This window comes from Aethalodelphis obliquidens, unplaced genomic scaffold, assembly GCF_003676395.1.
Source record: "Aethalodelphis obliquidens isolate GAN/ISIS:26980383/991018 unplaced genomic scaffold, ASM367639v1 scaffold103, whole genome shotgun sequence".
NCBI lineage: Eukaryota > Metazoa > Chordata > Mammalia > Artiodactyla > Delphinidae > Aethalodelphis > Aethalodelphis obliquidens.
The window spans coordinates 1,268,941-1,288,449 of record NW_020838047.1 but is presented as its reverse complement, the minus strand read 5'-3'; the positions used below and the strand labels follow the sequence as shown (position 1 = coordinate 1,288,449).

General features: G+C 49.3%; 1 protein-coding gene across 5 annotated transcripts in view; it reads left to right on the top strand.

Moving 5' to 3' along the window:
- The window catches only part of PALLD (palladin, cytoskeletal associated protein), a 385,196-nt gene that overhangs the window by 353,816 nt on the left and 11,871 nt on the right, over positions 1-19,509 (top strand). For 4 of the 5 annotated variants that reach the window (XM_027096505.1, XM_027096504.1, XM_027096506.1 and 1 more), the window contains 5 exons: positions 1,089-1,224; positions 4,198-4,296; positions 6,267-6,488; positions 10,219-10,368; positions 18,645-18,739. In XM_027096505.1, the coding sequence (XP_026952306.1) occupies positions 1,089-1,224; positions 4,198-4,296; positions 6,267-6,488; positions 10,219-10,368; positions 18,645-18,739 (702 nt within the window). Of the gene's footprint in view, positions 1-1,088; positions 1,225-4,197; positions 4,297-5,071; positions 5,123-6,266; positions 6,489-10,218; positions 10,369-18,644; positions 18,740-19,509 lie in introns of all 5 variants that reach the window. The other variant, XM_027096503.1, reaches the window with a different exon arrangement.

Sequence of the window (19,509 nt, the reverse complement as noted above, 5' to 3'; positions counted from 1 at the left end):
GCCTGCATCCTCACACGTCCTACCTATGACCCTGCCCACCTGCATCCTCACACCTCCCACCTGTGACCCTGCCCACCTGCATCCTCACACCTCCCACCCGTGACCCTGCCCGCCTGCATCCTCACACGTCCTACCTATGACCCTGCCCACCTGCATCCTCACACCTCCCACCTGTGACCCCGCCCACCTGCATCCTCACACGTCCTACCTGTGACCCCGCCCACCTGCATCCTCACACGTCCTACCTGTGACCCTGCCCACCTGCATCCTCACACCTCCCCCCTGTGACCCTGCCCGCCTGCATCCTCACACCTCCCACCCGTGACCCTGCCCGCCTGCATCCTCACACCTCCCACCTGAAAGTGTATTGTGTGCATTCTTCTCTAACTTGCTCTTTTTCAACCTTGACATTATATCTTTGAAATTCACCTTTGGTGATACGCATCCTTCTTTTCCACTGTTGGACGGTGTTCGTTTCTCACTCATCTTTACCCACAGCCCTGTGAGGGAGGAAGAAGTAAACTAGGCAGCACATGGCTTCAGTCCACCAGTCAGGCCTGCACCCTGCAGCCCAGCCAGACCAGGACAGAAGAGGAGGGCGGAGAGGGCAGGCTTCACGTTTGCTCAGGGCGGGCGGGGCACTGATGCAGAATGAACTGGCGGCAGAGGACCAGGGGGCTGAGTTGAGGGAAGGATGCAGAAGTCTGTTCTTCCTGAAACCCTCTGATGGTCTCATGTGGTGGTGGGTGTTGTTACACCTGTTTATGACACGTGCTGGGAAGCTTGCGCAAAGTCACAGACCTAACACGGTGGAAACCCAGGTCTGGGTATAAACAGTGCCACGTATTTGTTGCCAATTCCCCGGCCTTGGCCCTCATCTCACCCCGGCGGGTGCGCCCTGGGTGTGCGGACTTTCTCTGGGGACCGGTTCCCGTCAGCGTCACTGGTCCCACACCCAGCGGGACAGGCGTGGCCCTCAGGGTGGGTGGTGCTGGGCCGGGGGTCGGGGGGGTGGTGGTGCGTGCCTGGCCCCGGCCTTGACCCTGACCCTGACCGTGACCCTGACCGCGCTGTGTGCTTGCCCACAGGGGATTTCCCAAGAAGGCCAGCAGAACTGCCCGCATTGCCTCGGACGAGGAGATCCAGGGCTCGAAGGATGCCGTCATCCAGGACCTGGAGCGGAAGTTGCGCTTCAAGGAGGACCTGCTGAACAACGGGCAGCCGGTACAGGGCGGGGTGTGCTGGGGTGGGCGGGGTCTGGAGCTGCCCCCGAGCCCTTCCCTCTCCCCCAGGCCTAGGGTCCCGAGTCGTGTCCTCACTGCTGGCCCGGTACCCCGAACCCCCACGTTCCTCTGCGTGGTGAGGCTTGGGTCCGGGAAGTGGGGAGGGGAGAAGGCTGCTTTCTGCTGCCTCCTGTCATGGACCATTCCTGGGGCATCACAGCAGGTTGGAGGGAAGGGAGGGAGGAAGGACTGAGGGTGAGGCCGGGGTAGGGCAGTGAGGACCTGCGACCTTACAGAGAAAAAGGAACAAATCCCGCTGGAGGGGTAGGCGTGGGGAGATCCATGCCCCCCAGTGACCTGTCTCTGCTGGAAGCAGTGAATCGGAATTAAAGTTCCAGAAGCAGAATTTGGATTCCGGGCCCTGCAGTGCTTCTGCACAAAAAGCATCTTTCCTTAGGAGACCATGGCTGGAGTCTAGAGTGTTAGGAGACACGGATTCCGTCACCTGAAAGAGGAGCCTTGCTTCCCATCCTCGTTCTAGTCTGTCAGGGCAGGACAGCTCAGCTCAAGGAGAAAATAGGAATTCTGTTTCAAGGCTGCAGAATTGTGAAGTCGACCAGAGTAGCTCTGGTGACAGTGTGGACAGATGTTTCCTCCAGTGGACCTAGTGTTTCCTTGCCAGTCTTTTTTGTTCGGTTTTGGGGGTTACTGACCCTTTTCTTATCACATCAGAGTACTTCAAGGGGACAGGAAAAGCAAGTCTAGCAAAGGAGATCTCAGGTAGGGGAAAGGAGCCTTTTGTGCTTTATTATGGGGAAGTTTGCCCAGCTCTTAAGTAGAAGCAGAAAAGGGCCTCTTTGTATAAAATCTCCCTCACACACCTTTTTCAGGAGAGAGAGTCTCTGTACTAATTAAGTTTTCTAGGAATTGTAATTATCAAGCGTTGATGGATAAGAATGTGAGCACAGGCCGCATCTGACGGGAAGATGGTGACTAGAGGAGGGTGTTGGATGCTGGTCTTAATTATCAGGATCCTGACCTGAGCTCAGGAAGATTAAAATGCTAATGAGTTCCTGTGTTGGTGAGTGATGTCGAAGAGAAGATTTTCACCAAGGGAAAATATATTCTCCCTGAAATAAGTGGTTGCACGTGTAAGTGTACGTATTCTGGAAGTTTGCCCTGGCTCTGTCAACCAGAGCCTTTGATAGATTAAAACAAATACTTAAGGGAACTTTTTCAATCCAGGTAAAGGCATCTCTCCAGGTTTTTTTTTTTCTTTTTCTTTTTTTTTTGGTTGGTTGTTTAAATATTCCTTATGGACTAACTCTTGGTTAAAAAGTAAGACTTCTATAAGCCCTAACGTTATACTACGTGTATTTATTTTCGTTATATATATATCATGTGTCTCACGTATAAATATATATTTTTGGTATTTGTTTAGCAGTGAATGACATTTCCAGTATTTTCCATAGATTTCCACATTTGAGAGTTTAAAAAAGACAAGAAAAGTAAGGTTTCCTTTCTTAGAAAATGAGACCCTGAAATAGCTTTTTCCTGATGTTGCACATCATTCCATACTTATTTCCGGCTTCTTAGAGCTCGTCTGTCCAAACGGCGTAGTAGTTCAGAAACAAAACTATGAAGTGACTTTGCTTCCTGGTGGGAGCAGGTACATCTGGTGGAGGCCTGGGTGTCACACGATGCTTCTGCTCCAAAGGGACGGGGTGGCATCGCTCCAGTCCTCGCTGGGATGCTGCTGTAGTCGTCCCTGCAGACGTTAGGAAGGCTTTTAAGAGAGCAGGTATTTAAAACTCTCTCTGAAAACTGAATTCATGATTTTTTAACACACGTGAGAAAATTAAACAGCACCTTACTGTACGAGACATTCCGTGCAGCAGACACTGCCCCTGCCTCTTCTCATCCTCGGCCCCTTCTTTACGAAATGAAATAAGTGGAACTTCAGGTCTTTTGTCGTCTGGCACTTGTCTTATTTCTCTTCCCGGTCTCCGCTGGGACTGGAACCAGCAATTGCTGGAAGTCAGCAGTTTACCCAACATATTTTCCTGATGAGATCGTTTCCAGTAGAATCTGTGTCTAGATTCACGAGTTTGGAAGTTTATCTGAAATAACTTGTGCAGGATTTGGGGGGTTTTTTTGTGTTTGTTTTTGGGGTTTTTTTTGGATTCTGCTGTACTAGTTACTCTCTATCTTGAATCAAACGCTTGTTTTTAAAATGCCCCCGATGGGCCGATGGTCATATTAGAGCCAGCGCTCAAGAGCGGCCATCCGCCCAGCAGACAGAACACGAACGTGGACATTTCTCTCGTGTTTGGCCCAAAGCGCCGGCCGGTCGGTGCAGAAGCCTCACCGCCCTCTTTGCAGACGGTCTCCCCAAGTAGGCTTGTGAGCCGTGGGTATCAGCTCAGCAGGCATCTTTCACGGCCCCTCTGCCAAGTCCACGTGTGTAGTCATCCTTTGTGGGTTATTGCATGTGCTTGTGTTCACCTCGGATACCCAGCCCCTGGGAAGTGCTGTCAAAGCAGAGGGGACCGTCACTGCCCGCTGGCCTGAAACTCCCTCATCAGGCAGTTCTGAAGCCTGTGGATGGCTATGAAAATAACATTTCCTGTAAAAAGAACATTTTGCTGTTTCAGTATCTTTTTTCTCTATGTTTATCGTCAGGGGTAAATATATGACTCGTACTTTTAGGTGACTTCTCCCCTGTTGCTCAGTCTGTGCTCTGTCAGTTGGTGGCTCTGAGGATGGGTCACCCCACCTCCCAACCCAGGGTCAGGACCAGAAGGGCCGGTGAGAGCAGCTGAACAAGGGGAGGAGAGGACTCCTGTGCGTACGGGCGTCAAGGCGGAGAGGGAGCAGTTGCAGAGAACGGCCAGCGTGTTTGCTATGACAGCTCTTTTTCCTGAGGTGTAGCAGCATTGTGGTTTTTCTGATTTCTGTGACTTGCTTCGTCTAGAGGCTGACGTACGAGGAAAGGATGGCACGGCGGCTGCTGGGTGCCGACAGCGCGACCGTCTTCAACGTCCAGGAGCCTGAAGAGGAGGCGGCCAGCCAGGTACCCCGTTCCTCCTGGCTCCCCAGGGTAGCAGATTACCCTGTCCCCTCTCCCTGCCCTCCTTACGGACAGTCTTGGGGTCAGCTCTGTGGAGAGCAGGGCGGGTCAGAGGAAGGAGCATTGTCATCAGGTCAGCCTCCCAGCCAGCGTTTACTGAGCACATACTGTGCTGAGTGAGTGATGGGATTTATTTCGGTTGGTGACACCTGCTCATTTTATCTTCTTATCGATTCGTTTCTCTCCTTTCAAGTATCTTTCTGTTTTTCCTGTCCTGGGCTGTAATGCAGAATAGGTTTGTGTGGAGGAACATATGTTCACTGAAATTGTCTGAAATCACTAGTGACTATTTCCAATTATGTTCTTAATATCTCATCCAGGTAAAATACCTATGTACGGGAAAGACTGTTTTCCTCCACGGATGTAGTTGTAAAGCACTAATCAGCAGAGAACCTAAAATGCTAACATTTTGTTCCCCTGTTAACACCAAAAAATAAGTCACTTCATGGATTTGATGTAAATAAACTGTTTTATAATCTCCACTGCTTCTGTTTGGAGTCTCCAGATGTAGTTCAGATAAAAGAAAGCTTTGTAACACAAGTTTAAAGGATCAAGTAAACTCTTTCTCGTGTCTCTTAAGAAATGGATCAGCCTTCAAAATCTGAAAGGTTCTCTGTGTTAAATATCGCTGCCACACAGCTTCACTTAAAGCTGCAAATCTTGTGAGATTCTTGCTGTTCTGTACTGGGCTTCACTTCTTTTTTTTCTACCATTACAGGACCCTGGGTCTCCTCATGCTTCTGTAGGGAGTCCTCTGGATGGTCAAAAGGTCACGCTTTCACCTTTCTTTTCTCCCCAGTCTTTCCCTGTATCTGTTTCTTCTCTTTTTCCTCGTTTACCTGTGTATCTATAGTTAACTGCCACACATTAACTATAAGTACTCCGACCAGTGTCTATTTTCATTTAATATCAGATGGACAGAATTAACTGCCGTGTGATTTTCGTGTCATTTATTTACAAACTTGAATTTGATTCTGTCCTTTGTGGCTACGCTGAATTTTAAATTGTGAAAAGTTTCTCATTTGTTAAACCTTTGTAGGGGGAAAAAGAGCTAATTCTTAAACTGACTGATTTGATACTATTTAGACAAAACAACTTGTGTATTTTTTGCAGTTTTATCCATACTGTTGAATTTCTTCCTTCAAGGCAACAGACTGTTTTGTGAAGGTTGAGTACCTTAAGGGAAAACCTCGTTAAAACAACCTTTCATTTAATATTAAATAGAGAATATCTCATAATGGGCTGCCTTGTCTTTACTGTACTTTGTCAGCAAGAGATCTGCAGGCTCCCCCTTCACCACCAGAGGATGGTGACGGGGACTTTGCTCTGCTCCTGTGTTTTTCACCAGACATTTGACTGGACCGTCAGTCCTCGGGAGGAGAATGGCTGCTCAGAGCTGCAGAGCTGAGGGAGAGCCCGAGGCTGTGTGGCGAGGGTTGTTAGGAGGAGGGATTGTGGTACCATTTCTCCATCACTCGTTTGCTGGGAGGCCGAGTGAGCTTGCAGCTGCCCCCCGCCTGTGCGGCTGCCCTTCTGAGCAAGTGCCCCACCAGACGGAGGAAGCAGTGTGCCGTCATGTTTACTGTTCATGAATGGTTTAGGAATGGCTGTTGCCTTTTTCTTTCTTCTCCCCACCCCAAGAGAAGAGAGAAGGAAATTCATCTTCATAGTTGGTTTGGTTTTGTTTTGGATCATAGGACTTGAGGACAGTCTGAAATATCGTACATACTTACTTCCAGATGTTCTTTGTTTTATATGGAGCTGAATTGGGCACAGGCTCCTTTTTTTAGCTCTGTGGTGAAAACATCACTGTCTTCTGGGCGCCTTACTGGAGAGGGGATAAGACGTGGGCCTTGGGGGACTCGGTACCGCGTGGACCGAGGTCGGTGACGTGACCTTTCTCTCTGATTCAGGAGTACAAAGTCTCCAGCTGTGAGCAGAGGCTCATCAGTGAAATCGAGTACAGGCTGGAAAGGTCCCCTGTGGAGGAGTCGGGGGAAGAGGCTCCCTGTGGGGACGCGTCTGTGGAGAGTGGAGTGGCCCCATTCTTCGAGACGAAGCTGAAGCATTTCAAGATCTTTGAGGGGATGCCCGTGACCTTCACGTGCAGAGTGACCGGGAATCCAAAGCCGAAGGTGAGCTGCAACAAGGCTTCTTAAGAGTTGTGTTCCCCAAGGATGCGTTTGGCTCCCAGCATGCCACACGCCATTGCAGCATTAGGGGGAACAGGTGCAGACTAAGCTTCTCAGTACCCGTGATGTAAAACGCTCGAGTTCAGGGCCGTCCTCAGGAGGCACTGGAAACCAGCAAGGGTAGAAGAGTAGAACAGGACAGGACAGAATAGAATAGTAGAATAATGGACAAGGAGCCTTTCATAACCCACATCATTTACTCATATGATGTTGCCATTGTTACACCCAAATTGCAGACGACCAGGCTGAGCTCAGGGGGGTTAATGAACTTTCCCCGGGTCAGAAAGCTGTGAGTGGCCAGGCTTGAACTTGAATCTGCCCGTGCTCTGTACCAGACAGAGGAATAAAGCTACCACAGGTGATGGAAACTGCAGATCTTTAGTCTACAAAACCAAGGCCTCCTGTGTTTACAGAGGCGGTGGAAGCAGGAATACTGTGAGAAAGGGTCCTCCGAGAAGCTTCTGGTACCGAGGATGAGGCCGGCCTGGCCGGAGCCCTGTTCCTGCAAGCACGTGGGGATGCTGGAAGGAGGGAGGGTGGCCCTCTCTTTAAGGAGAGACTGGAATCACTGCTCACTGGACCCGCAAAGTGGCAAACAGGACTACACTTTTCCCTAGAACTTGAGAGAAGAGAATAAAAGAGGCACCCATGAGAAGCTGAAACTCCAGATTCACACTCTCACAGGATACAGAGCCCAAAGCTGAGAAATTAATATGAAATTTAGTCCAGGATGATTATAATCCTAAGGTTTCTGGCAGAAGCAAGTAAAAATTGCCCCATAAAGGACTTCCACACTGGGGCCTGTCAGACATCTACAGGGCAGGAGGGGGAAAAAGTGAGTTCACAAGAAAAACTCACAGACCCGGCGAGCAAACAGGGTCCACAGCAAAAGAAACGGGAGAACAGAAGCCACAGTGCCACACAGGATAGAGCCGTCTTGAGGGGACTCCTCTGAAATTACTGTGTTTAAAGTGATGGAAACAATTCTAAAAGGAATAGACACTTTAGTGAAAGAATAGGACCAGAGACAAGGCACATGTAAAATAAGCATGCAAAAATGAACACTGTACTCCCTGAAATTAACATTTCAACAGGGGCTGGTGTGAAAGAGCCGGAATGAGACCGCGTGAGACAGGAGCAGGGGCCGGGCCGGGGCCACACCTGAAACTGTGGGGGGCTCGTGCTCTGGGCTCCCTCCGTTGTTCTGTTTTCACAGTAAGGAAAGTTTTACCACCGTACTCTCCCTAAAACCGAATCCCAGCCCCACAGTCAGAAAAAGATAGACCAAAAAAATTAGCTTTATATTTTCAGAGCCATTGCCACCTCCTAATGAGACTTCACAAATCAACTGTTGTTAGAGAACACACGTCTGTATTATCTTGACATCATTGGATCATTGGTGTGTGTTCACACACATGATATCAAATGCATGTATTAAAAATAAACGTGCAGCTTATGAGTGGAACTCATAATTATATCATGAACTTCCAAAATAGTCACAAAAAGAACCCCATGTTCTTTTTCAACCTTACTCAAGGCACGGTTACTGATGGGCTTCTAAGATCACTGAATCCTGTTCTTAAAGAACGTTATGTTCGCCCGAGAGGCGGGCTTTTGTTTTAATGTGACTGTCTTGTTCTCCTACGACCTTGAATGTTTCACGGCCGTTAAGAGGTTGATTTTCCAGAGCGTTTTCCTGTTAGATGTTCTTCTGTTCTCCTGGCTGCCATTCTTTTTCTTCCCTCCCTGGTTTATTGAAACCTGTTTCTCCTGCACATGTTCTAGCAATTATATTAGGATTGTTGGCGTATGGAATACTCATCGTGTTTAAAAATATATATTTTTTTAGCTTATGGGTTTTTTTTTTTAAATTTTTTTACTCTGCCCTTGACATGCTTGTTCCATTGAGATATGAGAAGATGGAAGAGAATTTCTAGTTCACCCTGTTTTCATCTCTTGTACCCTTCCTGCCCTGTGTTTTAGCAGTCTTGGTAAAGTTTTGGAACTGTCTCTTAATCTCATTTGAAAGTTGGATTCCAAGTACAATAGAGGTGAAAAATATGATTAAAGGAGAGAAGTAGGGCTTCCCTGGTGGCGCAGTGGTTGAGAGTCCGCCTGCTGACGCAGGGGACACGGGTTCGTGCCCTGGTCCGGGAAGATCCCACATGCCGCGGAGCGGCTGGGCCCGTGAGCCATGGCTGCTGGGCCTGTGCTCCGCAACGGGAGAGGCCACAACAGTGAGAGGCCCGCATACTGCAAAAAAAAAAAAAGGGAGAAAAATATTCTAAAGAACTGGCATAGAGGCAAGAATGCAAAAGGGAGAAATTATGTACTAATCGCAGCTTCTTTGTTCCATTGGAAATATCCAACCACTAAGAGTATGATAATTACAAAGTATCACGCCTTATGTAACTTACCTTTTAGAACTGAAAGTTATTAGTCTATTTGATGGTGAACTTTTAGGTTCTGGAGATTAATAATATAGTTCCTGTAAATGAACTGACTGAAAACTAAGGGTAGGAAAAGCTGCAGCGGTCAGATCCTGATTGTTCTTGCACTTATCTCCTGCCGTCTGTTTGTAGCCTTTCCCTATCTTAGACATGGAAGCTTCAAGAAAGATTTTTCAGATTCAGAGGCTTTGACAGGGAGTGGAATTGGAAGGCCAGCTGTGGTCTCAACTGACATATTGATTTACATGCAGGAAGAATTTCATTTTAAAACTGCAGGCTCTGAACTAAGTTTCTTCTGTTGGGAATCAGGAATGCTTTTGGTTGCAAGGAACAAAAGTGACCACAAAGAACCTGCCATGGTTTGAAAAGGGAGGATGTATTTCCCTCCCGATGGCAAGCGTGGAGGGGCCAGTGCAGCGTCCTGGCTGTGTTAGGGCTGCCGGCTCTATGACCCAAACTGTGGCCCGTCTTCAGCTGTGCAGTTCATGATCAAGTCAGAAATAATAACCAAACCATGAGAGACCCACGGACCCAGGATCTTGCTTAGAGGTGAGGGAGGGAAGGACGACCCGTAGAAGAGCTCGTTTGACCATTTAGAATTTTCTTATTTAGCCAAGATTTTTACTTTATTTCTCACATTTAATTTTCCATCACCCCAAGTTAAAATGTTATTTGAAAATGATTATACATTTCAATACTACTGTGTTTTCTTTAACGTAGTGGAGCTGAGGAACTGTAACCCTCCGTCCTGTGCCCCTCGGCTGGGAATTAAAGTGATAGGGTTCCCCCATCACCCCCCTCACCTGCCCCAGCTCCTCACACCCTGTTCTGTTTGACACGATTCCAAGGAATCGCTGGGGTTTAGGTTCTGGTTTTGTTGTCTACAATAACCTTCTTACCTTTACAAGTAATACATTTTCATTCAGGACACTTGAAATAGAAGCAAAAAGCAAACTGGGCGCCAGTGCTGAAACCATCACTGTCCTTCATGTACATAGTGGATGAATGTAAATGCCTGCTTACAGACGTCTCTTTAAAAATAAAAAGCGGCTGTGTAATTTCTAAAACTGAGATAGAATTCAACTTGCTTGCCACCTACCCTTTTCCCTCAGAAGCCAAGGTCCTGCCCTGACGTCCTGCCTCACGCTTTAACTCGGGAGCTCGGGGCGGCCCGTGCCCCTCCACTCACAGGGCCTCACCTTCATCTCTGCCTTCCCCCTCAGACCTACTGGTTTAAAGATGGGAAGCAGATCTCTCCCAAGAACGATCACTACAGCATCCGGAGCGACCCTGACGGGACCTGCTCTCTGCATACCGCGGCCTCCACCCTGGACGATGACGGGAATTACACGATCATGGCTTCGAGCCCTCAGGTGGGGATGCGCGGTGGCCTTGGGCCTGTGCCCAGGGTGGTGGGGTTTCCCGGGCAGAGGAGCTGCTGCTTGGCTAACGGGGAGTCATGCCTCTTTGACTTGAAACTGTTTTCCCAGTTCTCCATCCAGCGTGTTTTCCCAGGATAGAAACATTCTTTCTTAATATTTATCTGTTCCGTGAGATGTTTGTCTACATGAATAATTCCGGTGCAGATGTGCATTCTTTGCATAAATATTATTGAGAGCCTGATATGTACACCTGTCATGTGGGTGATGGAGCTGCAGTGCTTCAGGGGATGAGGTCCCGAGACAGAAGATAAGCCAGTAAACAAATGCATAAACCATGTGATTGCAGGTAGGGTTATGTTCTCAGGAGAAAGGAGAGTGAGGGGTATGGATAAGCTGTGGTAGGAAAACGCAGGAAGGAAAATGTTTAGAAGAAATACGCACACACCTAATTCAGTGGAATTTAAGTAATGTGTAAGTGTGGACAAATTATAATTTCGATAGAGCATACATCCAGCATTCAGGGTTTTTGTTTGTTTACACCCAGATGTTGTGTAGTTGCCCTTAGATTTAGGGTCCAAAAATCGGTTGACTACTTAGAATTTAACAGACAGCTACTGGGTACCATGTTCCCAATTCAAGCCTGCAAATTCTTTTTTATTGAATATCTTGTATATTTTAGGTGCTATACTGGGTACACAGAAATATGTAAGAAGTGATTTTGTGCCTTACAAGCTCAACCTCTGACTGGGTGTTTTATGAAGTCTGCAGAAATCATGTAAATGATGCACTTTTAAAAAAAATTTTTATTTTATATTAGACGATAGTTGATTTACAACGTTGTGTTAGTTTCCGTTGTACAGCAAAGTGATTCACTTACACATATATATATATTCTTTTTCAAATTCTTTTCCCAGTTTGGTAAAAAACACTCTTTTTTAAAAAAGAAAGCTAAAGTTAACAGTTTTATTATGTAACTGATGAAGATTGCCCAGAACTTATCTTTTTAAAAAATCTCTGATCTATTTATATCATGCCCTATTTCATTATTTCTTTTGAAGAAAATATTAAGTGTTAGAAAATGAAGAAAACGATACAAACAATTTTAGCAAAGCGTACAGACTTCTGAAAGTTTGTACAGTGTTATACTGTCCTCGGGTTACATTGTCATGTAAAGATACATTTCTGCAGTGATGGTAAGAGTGAAACTGAAATTGCCCACAAATCAGGCTGTGATCCAGGACAGCCGACTCTGCACTGACAAGAAAGTTTCCAAGTTAACGCCTTCTTGAGTTTCTAACTTTTCAATCAACGAACACATGACCATCCCTTTGAAAAAGTCAGAATCACAACCTTTACTAATAAGTTACATTTTAATGCTTATTTGTGTTCATGTTGTTTGTATTTGAGGGAACGAAAGTGGAACTTTCTCTTTTTTTAATTATATTTTTAGTATGTTTCCTTGACTACTTTTTTTTTAATTGCATCTTTATTGCACTTTGTAGATATTGCGTTTCTTACAAATTGAAGTTTTGTGGCAACCCTGTGTTGAGTAAGTCTATCACTGCTGTTTTTCTAACAGCATTTGCTCACTTTACATGTCTGTGTTACATTTTGTAATTCTTGTTATATTTCAAACTTTTTAATTATTATTACATTTGTTATGGTGGTCTGTGATCTTTGATGTTACTACTACAACTCTATTAACCAATTTCGATTTTCAGTTTTCTGCCTCTTAAAAAAGTAGTGGAGTGCTCAACAAAATCCAGAATTTTTCTTCGCCCTGGGTTCTTTATTTCTCTTGTGCCCTGGAAAGGCTAGGGTGGGTTATGGAGCTAGAAAATTCACTGTGTTCCTTATGTGCTCACCATTCCTGGGGTCCCGCTGTCCACCTCAAGGCGTTTTTCCTAGTGAATGTTTTGAACTGTTACTGGAGTGAGCAGTTTTATAGATAGAACAAGAGAAATGTCACACTGCAGTTTTGAGTCTGCTTCTAGTCTCTTCAGGTGACGTAGCTTTCCATGTGGGGAAGTTCTAACGGGAAGGACCAGGCAGGTGGCAGCGGGCAGGCGGCTGGGCTCCAGGGTGGCGGTCTCTGCATGGTTATTAAACCCCTGACCAACCAGGTGAAGGAGGGCTGAAGATGCCCGTTCAACATGGAAAAGGAGGAGCGGCAAAGTCAGAAGACGGAAGTGACGCAACGAAGACCAGGAGTGGAGACGTAGAGACAATTCGGAAGAGTCGGGGGTGCAGGTCGGGGTGCAGAGCCAGCACCCGGCACCGGGCAGGTCTGAGTTGGGTTCTGGCCGCGTGGCCTTTAGCAAGTCCTGAACCTCTGCGCCCGCTTCCTCGTCCATGAAGTGAGAAAAATAATACGAATTTAAACGATGCATGTAGAGTGCTTCGTTTACCTGGCATGTGACGGGCTTCCAGTAAGCGCAGGTTGTTGCCACTGTTTAAGTTCGAGGACGCTCGTCCCCCTTCTCGGAGCAGCACCCTGAGCTGGCAGGGGCCGTGGAGCCCGGCTGTGTCCCTCCCTCAGCGCCGTGAGTCCAGAAGTCAGTGCGGGCTGGAATCTCTCCCCAGCGCGGTGCTGGCGCGGGCACTTCCAGCCTCCACCCTGGGAGAGGCGTTCCCGGCAGGGGCGGCTCGGTTGCGACTGCGCGGCCGGTGCCCTGGGAGGAGGGCTCAGCTGCAGAGCCCACGTGCACAGCTGGGCTGGCGGGAGCCACGCCGCGGCCGGGAGGAGACCCCCCACGGCAGGGCGCTGCCCTCGTGCCGGGCCGTGCGCTCCGCTGCTTCACCGGAGCCCTGGCCACGCCCCCCGTGGCTCGCCCTGCCTGGTTCTTCGCCCTTTGCCTTTCGGAGGCGAGACAGAGAAATGAGCAGTGGCCGTTTACCTCAGCTCACCAGAAGCCCGGCTCTTCTAGCAGACTCGCCCGTCCTGTCTGTGAGTCAAGCAGGCAGCGGTGTGGCCGCCCTGGGTCCCAGAGCCCTCGAGGCCCCGGGACAGGGCAGGTCCTGATGCCAGAATCCCGCTGGCTCTCGAGGTCGGGCCCCCGAGGAGCCTCATTAACCGGGTGCGTTCTCGTAACTAGGCGTCTCCTTTCCTACTGAAATGACCGAAAGGCAGGCGTCTGAGGCGAGGCTCCTGAGGGGAATCTGAGGACATGCTAAGTGCGGGCGCTGGGCCTCAGCCTGACACGGTTGTGAGTCTTGGTGTTTAGGGTACTTGGCAGTCGCTCTTGCAAGTTTCTGAGTGAGTCGCCTGGTTGATGTCCGCGCGGGGGTGAGGCTCCTCCTCCGGCCGGCTCTTCGGTAGCAGGTGTGTCCACACCTGCCAGGTGTGGGTTTTGTGAGTCATCACCGAGAAACTGGAGTGAACTTCCTGCCCACTTAGGAAAACGAAGTGGCGTTTCAGCCCTGACGAGCCGCGCCCTGTTGCTCTCCCTGCTCCGTGCTGCAGGCTGTCGCTTGCTGCCGTAGGAACACGGTGACAGAAGTGCTTCACGCTCCGTAGTCTCAACTTCAGAAGCAGCTGCCATGGTATATAGTAAAGGACTTCGCCATTCTCGTAATTTGTGAATGAAAACACGGTTTAAAAGAAGCATGATGTAAATAGGCACTGAAAATAAATCTCAAAAGTAAAAGCTAAGCTTTTCAAAATACGTTAGTCCCAGAAGCATAGCGTGGGGTCCGCTGACCTGGGCTCCCTGCTTCCTTGATGCCCTTTGATACCTTCGTTTTTTTCCACGTTATGGAAGGACTTGGGTTTGGGAGGGAGACAACTCCATCTCTTTTCTGGTGCACCGTGGCCTCCACGATGTGAAGTGACAGAGGGAAAGAGGAAAAGGCTGATGGAAAAATGAGTTCGGTGATGAAACACGGACGGCCGAGCTCTCCAGAGCAGCGGAAGATAATTCCCGAGAGCCAACAGAAGGGGTGAGAAGCAAGGAAAGAGGAAAACACGGTCAGCAGGTTAGTTTATAGAATAATTTTCCACCTGGGTCAGTCCTCAGGGCATAAGGAACACGTTAGATGTTGTTGATGGTGTGCAGTTTCCACCTGGGACAGAACACACTGCTCTGGGCAAGCACTGGCCGTGGAGCATCCTCAGCCCGGCAGCTCCCGGGAGATGGTCGCGCAGTTGAGCGGGACCATAAGGGCCTGTGACGCGTTACAGCAGGCGGCCGCGGAACCGAGGGCCACAGGCTCCGCCTACGTCCGACTCTAATCCCATCCTGAAGACACGGCGGCGGAATGGAAACACAAATGTTTGACTTTGTTTTGCTGGTTGCTAGGTTCCCCCGTCCTGCTCTCTGGTTTGGAATGGCTGTCGTGCACTGTTGGCTGCGTCCTCCAATGGCATTGTGTGTGCGAGCGGCGGGCTTCCCTGAGACCTGCGGGCCGCAAGTTAGATTTCATAAACCGAGAAATGCAGATGTTTTGTCCGTAGCACATAAATCACTGGCCTTGCAGGAGGCCTCAGGTGCGCATTACAAGCTGGATGGTTAACAGAGAACCACCTTAAGAATTCAAACGCGTGGTTTGCGCTGTAGCTTTAAACACTGAGGACTTGTCTGGAATAGAAAAGCAGTGAGCAGCTGAGTTCAATTTAAAAGGCTGGTTTGTTGGTTGTGTGTGTTTCAACGTCATAAGGTTTTCTGGCACCTTCCAAGCTTCCCTTCAGACATTCACTTCCGTTATTCCTTCATGTGTTAATGATAAAGCGAAATGAAACGAGACAGTTGAAAGCGAACAGACAGCGTTAATGTACCCCTGAGCCTGCAGTGACGGCAGTTTTACTGGGTTAACTGGCACGTTTGTAGGATTAAAATCACCGAATGCTCATTTTGGATGACCTTCCTCAGAAAACATTCAGACTTAAAAATCTCAGCTTCCTATCGTGCGCTTTGGAGGCGTCTTTTCAAAAATGCTTCCCTGGGTTCTGGACTGAAAATGTCAGAATTATACCACTCGCTACTTTGGTTGCTTTCTAAGTAGTCCTGTTCACTTGTTAGTAATATATTTCGCCAGTATCAGTATATTATCAAACTCACAGGTCTGCCTCCTGAATTCCAGGCCCTTTCCCCTTTCTGTTCCAAAGTGGAGGATGGTGTGGGAATAAGAAGGTGATAAATGACAACATATGCCGTTTTCTTAAGTTCGGGAAGTTAAGGAAGATTCTGGGGCAGTATTTGTAGGGTTCTGAGCAATCGCAGTAAAAATCTTGACAGCGTGCTAGAAATGTGTGCTCTTCACGGAGCAGCGTGCCAACCTGTCACCGTGTGTTTGGGAGCGGGGAAAGGAGACAAAGTGCATCCCAGGCACAGGCAGTGCTCAGGGTTGGGCAGGACCCCTTTCCTCCTGGGCCTCGGACGCAGACGTCAGACACCTGGGAGGTACCTGTGTGCGTGGCGCCCTGCAAGCACCGGCGTGAGGTGGGGAAAGGTTGGTCTGCTCTCCACAGTCTCCCTCCTACGCTTGGAGTACTTGGTTTTTCCTCTGGAGTTAACTGCATCCTAATACCAAAAAAAGAGAGAGAGGAAAGAGAGGAAGGAAAAGGAAAGAAGGAAGGGAGGGTGGGTGGAAGGAGGAAGGAAACTCCATTCATATGGAAAAAAATGGTGTTGAACGAAGCAGTTCCTATCCATCTGGTGGTTATTATAGTTACATCTGTATCCAGTGCTATAAAAATGTAACATTTTGAGCGTTTAGCATGTGCCAGACACACCACCAAGTACTTGACCCCTGTTAACTCGTTCAGTCATCGTAAGAGCCCCTCCCTGCAGGATGACCAGCAGGGTCCTGTTCCACAGGTGAGGACCCTCATCTGGGGTATGTCGCCTGCCTCGTCTTTCCACTGTAAGGGACAGAGCTGGTTACAAACCCAGGGCGAAGGAGCCACGGGCAGGCATCTGGGGCTTATCCCAGCACTGAGAGCCCTGAGGGGCGGGGGGGGCACTGGTTAAAAGAGGCCTCTGAAGGAACCAAACAGGTAAGAGCATCATACCGCGAGCAAAATACGTCTACTTGGAAAATTTCACTGGAGTCAGACAAGCTGCTGGGCCCATAAAAACCACCTTAATGTGCACACCTGATGTCACAGACCCAGAGAAACACAGCACCAGCAGCGGTGGCGGCGGAGTTAGCAGTGATGATGACATCAAGTACGTTTACTACTAACAAGATCATCATGGATTGTATCACTTAATCTTTGCAGCACCCTTGTGAGGTATAGTGCCCCACCTTTTACAAAAGAAGAAATGTAGGCTTGAACAAATTTAGGATTTGCCCAAAGCTTTAGGAAAAAAGTCAACTCAAATCCAGGTTAGAGGAATTTTTTTTTTTTAGCACCATTATCTGCTTCCCCAAATTCAAGGTTAAAGGTTGAATTTAACTTTTATCTTTAACTACATACATCATTAGTTAATACTCACTTCCTTGGTGGATCCTCTGGGCTTTATACCACAAGGAAGAATCCACCCAAATCACGTAACTCTTTTAATCTCTCCAAATTAAAATTATTTGTCGAAGCAGCGAAGCAGATAGTAAGGAAACCATAACATCAGTTCAATGGAAGCTATTTGTGTGAAAACAAAACATACAATCCCTTGTCCTCAAGCTCCAAAAGGAATCATGGGTCTTCTGTGTCCCAGCCGTGATGACACATCAGTTGTGTAATTTATAACGGGCTCTTCTAAGCAAGTTATATCTAGATTTTCTGTAGCAAGTACAGACTGGGAGGGGTTCGATGGAATTGGTGTACAGATTTCAAGCTACTTTAGGGAATCCCAAGTGTTTGTAAGATCAGCGTGAGAGAATTCATATCGTGTGGCCTGAACTTCAGATACAGTTGATCTAAGTTGGAGATAACTCCCCTCATAAAGTTATATACTTCATTATACTTGGACATTTTCGGGAAAGGCAGCGCTTGTGGCCTCAATGGAGGAAGGTGCGTGTCCCGTGGTACAAGACCGCTTGAGTTTGTGTGTTTACAACAGCTCCTGGGTCCTTCCTAACCCTTCCGTCCGCACCAGTACTGTGTCTTTGCCTTTCCTGGTCACTATGGCCTGAAGAGGTCCAGGCTTTGGGGAGACCCCGAGGGCCCCTCCCTCCAGCCTGCCGTGGGGTCCCCCTCCGTGTCCCCGCCAGCGTCCTCTCAAGGGGGGACTCAGAAGGCGGTTCAGGACCCACAGAACCCCTCTGCTTTGGTCACCTGTTTGGCCACCTGCAGTGACAGTGGGGGTCAGGGGTCAACTTTACTTTGACTCTAAGCGCTCCCTTCAGCCTGGAGCTATAGAACTCACCAAGGACGAGGGTGAAAAATCAGTCTGCGTCTCATGTTCCTGCCCTGCGTACTCCCTCTCGGTCATCGTCAGGGTTTAGGTGTCCTCCTGCTCGTCCTCCGGGGCCCTGCAAGGAGCGAGCGGAGGAGACCATCTGCTTTGCTGCTCTGCTGGACGTAGGGAGAGATAAGTCCAGACCAGAAGACGAAGTGGCAGGGCATTGATTCCTGTCGCCCGGCCCCCCTAAGTGTTGCTGTGTGTCCCCAGACAGCACTTATCCGATTCCCAGTTGACAAATTTGAGGGAGAAGACAGCGCGTGTAGCCAGATGTTATCATAACTTTATATGGGGTAAATCTATAAAACTATTGACTGTGTTTTACACCTGAAACTAATATAATATTGTTAAGTGAACTACACTTCCGACAAGATCAGGTGTGTTCAGGGTGGGGCGGCTGTAGACTTTATACTTCAAATGAAAATTTTTTTTTAAAGATTATAAAGTACAGCTTTTCATTATTAGAATAGGACCTTATCATGTGACCCTCATGGGTTCAGGCATTAACTGCTTCTGGTTTTAAAAGCTCAAATATTGTCACTTTATGGGGACAGGGTGTCCCATAGTCGTCATGCTCCTTGTCGCCCCAGGCATGCTTGTTACATAACGCTTATTTTTTCATGCCGGCCGCCCTTTCAATGTGCGGTTTTGGGAAGGGATACCACGAACATTTAATAACTAAAAAGACTGAAATGATCTGGTTTGATTTCAGAGTTAGCTCCACGCAGTAGGTATGTAGCCTTGAAAGTGGCATCATCACAAGACGTCCCGGGGGGCGTGTTTCAGAGACAGGCTGGGGTCGCGCTGGTGCGGCGCGCTGGTCTGCGGGGAAGAGCGCCCTGTGGAGACCAGGGCAGCCGTGGCGGTGACGGGGGCGGTGCTGGGGCGCTGGCCGCTAACCGTCGGTCCCCTCTGTCCCCGCAGGGCCGCGTCAGCTGCACGGGACGGCTGATGGTGCAGGCCGTGAACCAGAGAGGCCGCAGCCCCCGCTCGCCCGCCGGCCAGCCTCACGGCAGAAGGTATCTCTCGCGTCCCTTCCCGGGCGCTGCTGCTCACTGTCACTATAACCCAGCGCTGCCAGCATCTCGGGGACACCACAGGAGAGAACGTACTTGGGGGACAGGATGGGGCCACAGCAGGAAGCGTGGTGGCGTGTGCCTCCTTTCTAGCTGGGGGCGGGGTGGAGGACGTCCCGGCTGGGCCTGGCGCCCTCCGACACGTGCCGCGTGTGGGCGGGCGGCAGCCACGTCACCATGGACACGCTGGTCGGTGGCACCCAGGGTCTAGCCACGCTTTCGTCACCAGCATCACGTGGGCTGCCCCCTGGGTTTCCTAAGATCGGCTCGTGTGCGAAGGTTCCTTGTCCGGTCGCTTAGGTCACAAGCTTGTCTCAGATCCTAGCCTCGTAGGTCAGACTTGCCCCGTGGCCCCGAGCGAGTGCACGTGAGGATGGGCAGCGGGGCTGTGGTTCTCAGTGACACACGTGGCTAGAGATGGGGCCGGTGACTGGGCCATCCGGCCCCTGGGCCTAGCACAGGGGAGGACGTGCCAGTGAGGCCACCGGAGGAGCAGGACACGGCAAGGAGCAGCGGGCGGGCTCACGCCCCACGCGGGCTTGTGCCGGCGTTTGGGAGGCAGCTCCGGCCTCAGCACTCGCAGGTTTGACGCAGGCTTCTTGGGGCGGGACTTGGCGCACAGCATCACCGGCCCCCGCGCCTGTGAGCACAGCACAGCTGCAGCAGGTCCGTTCTCTCCGGCTTCACTCGGGGCCTTCCGTGCATTTCAGCCG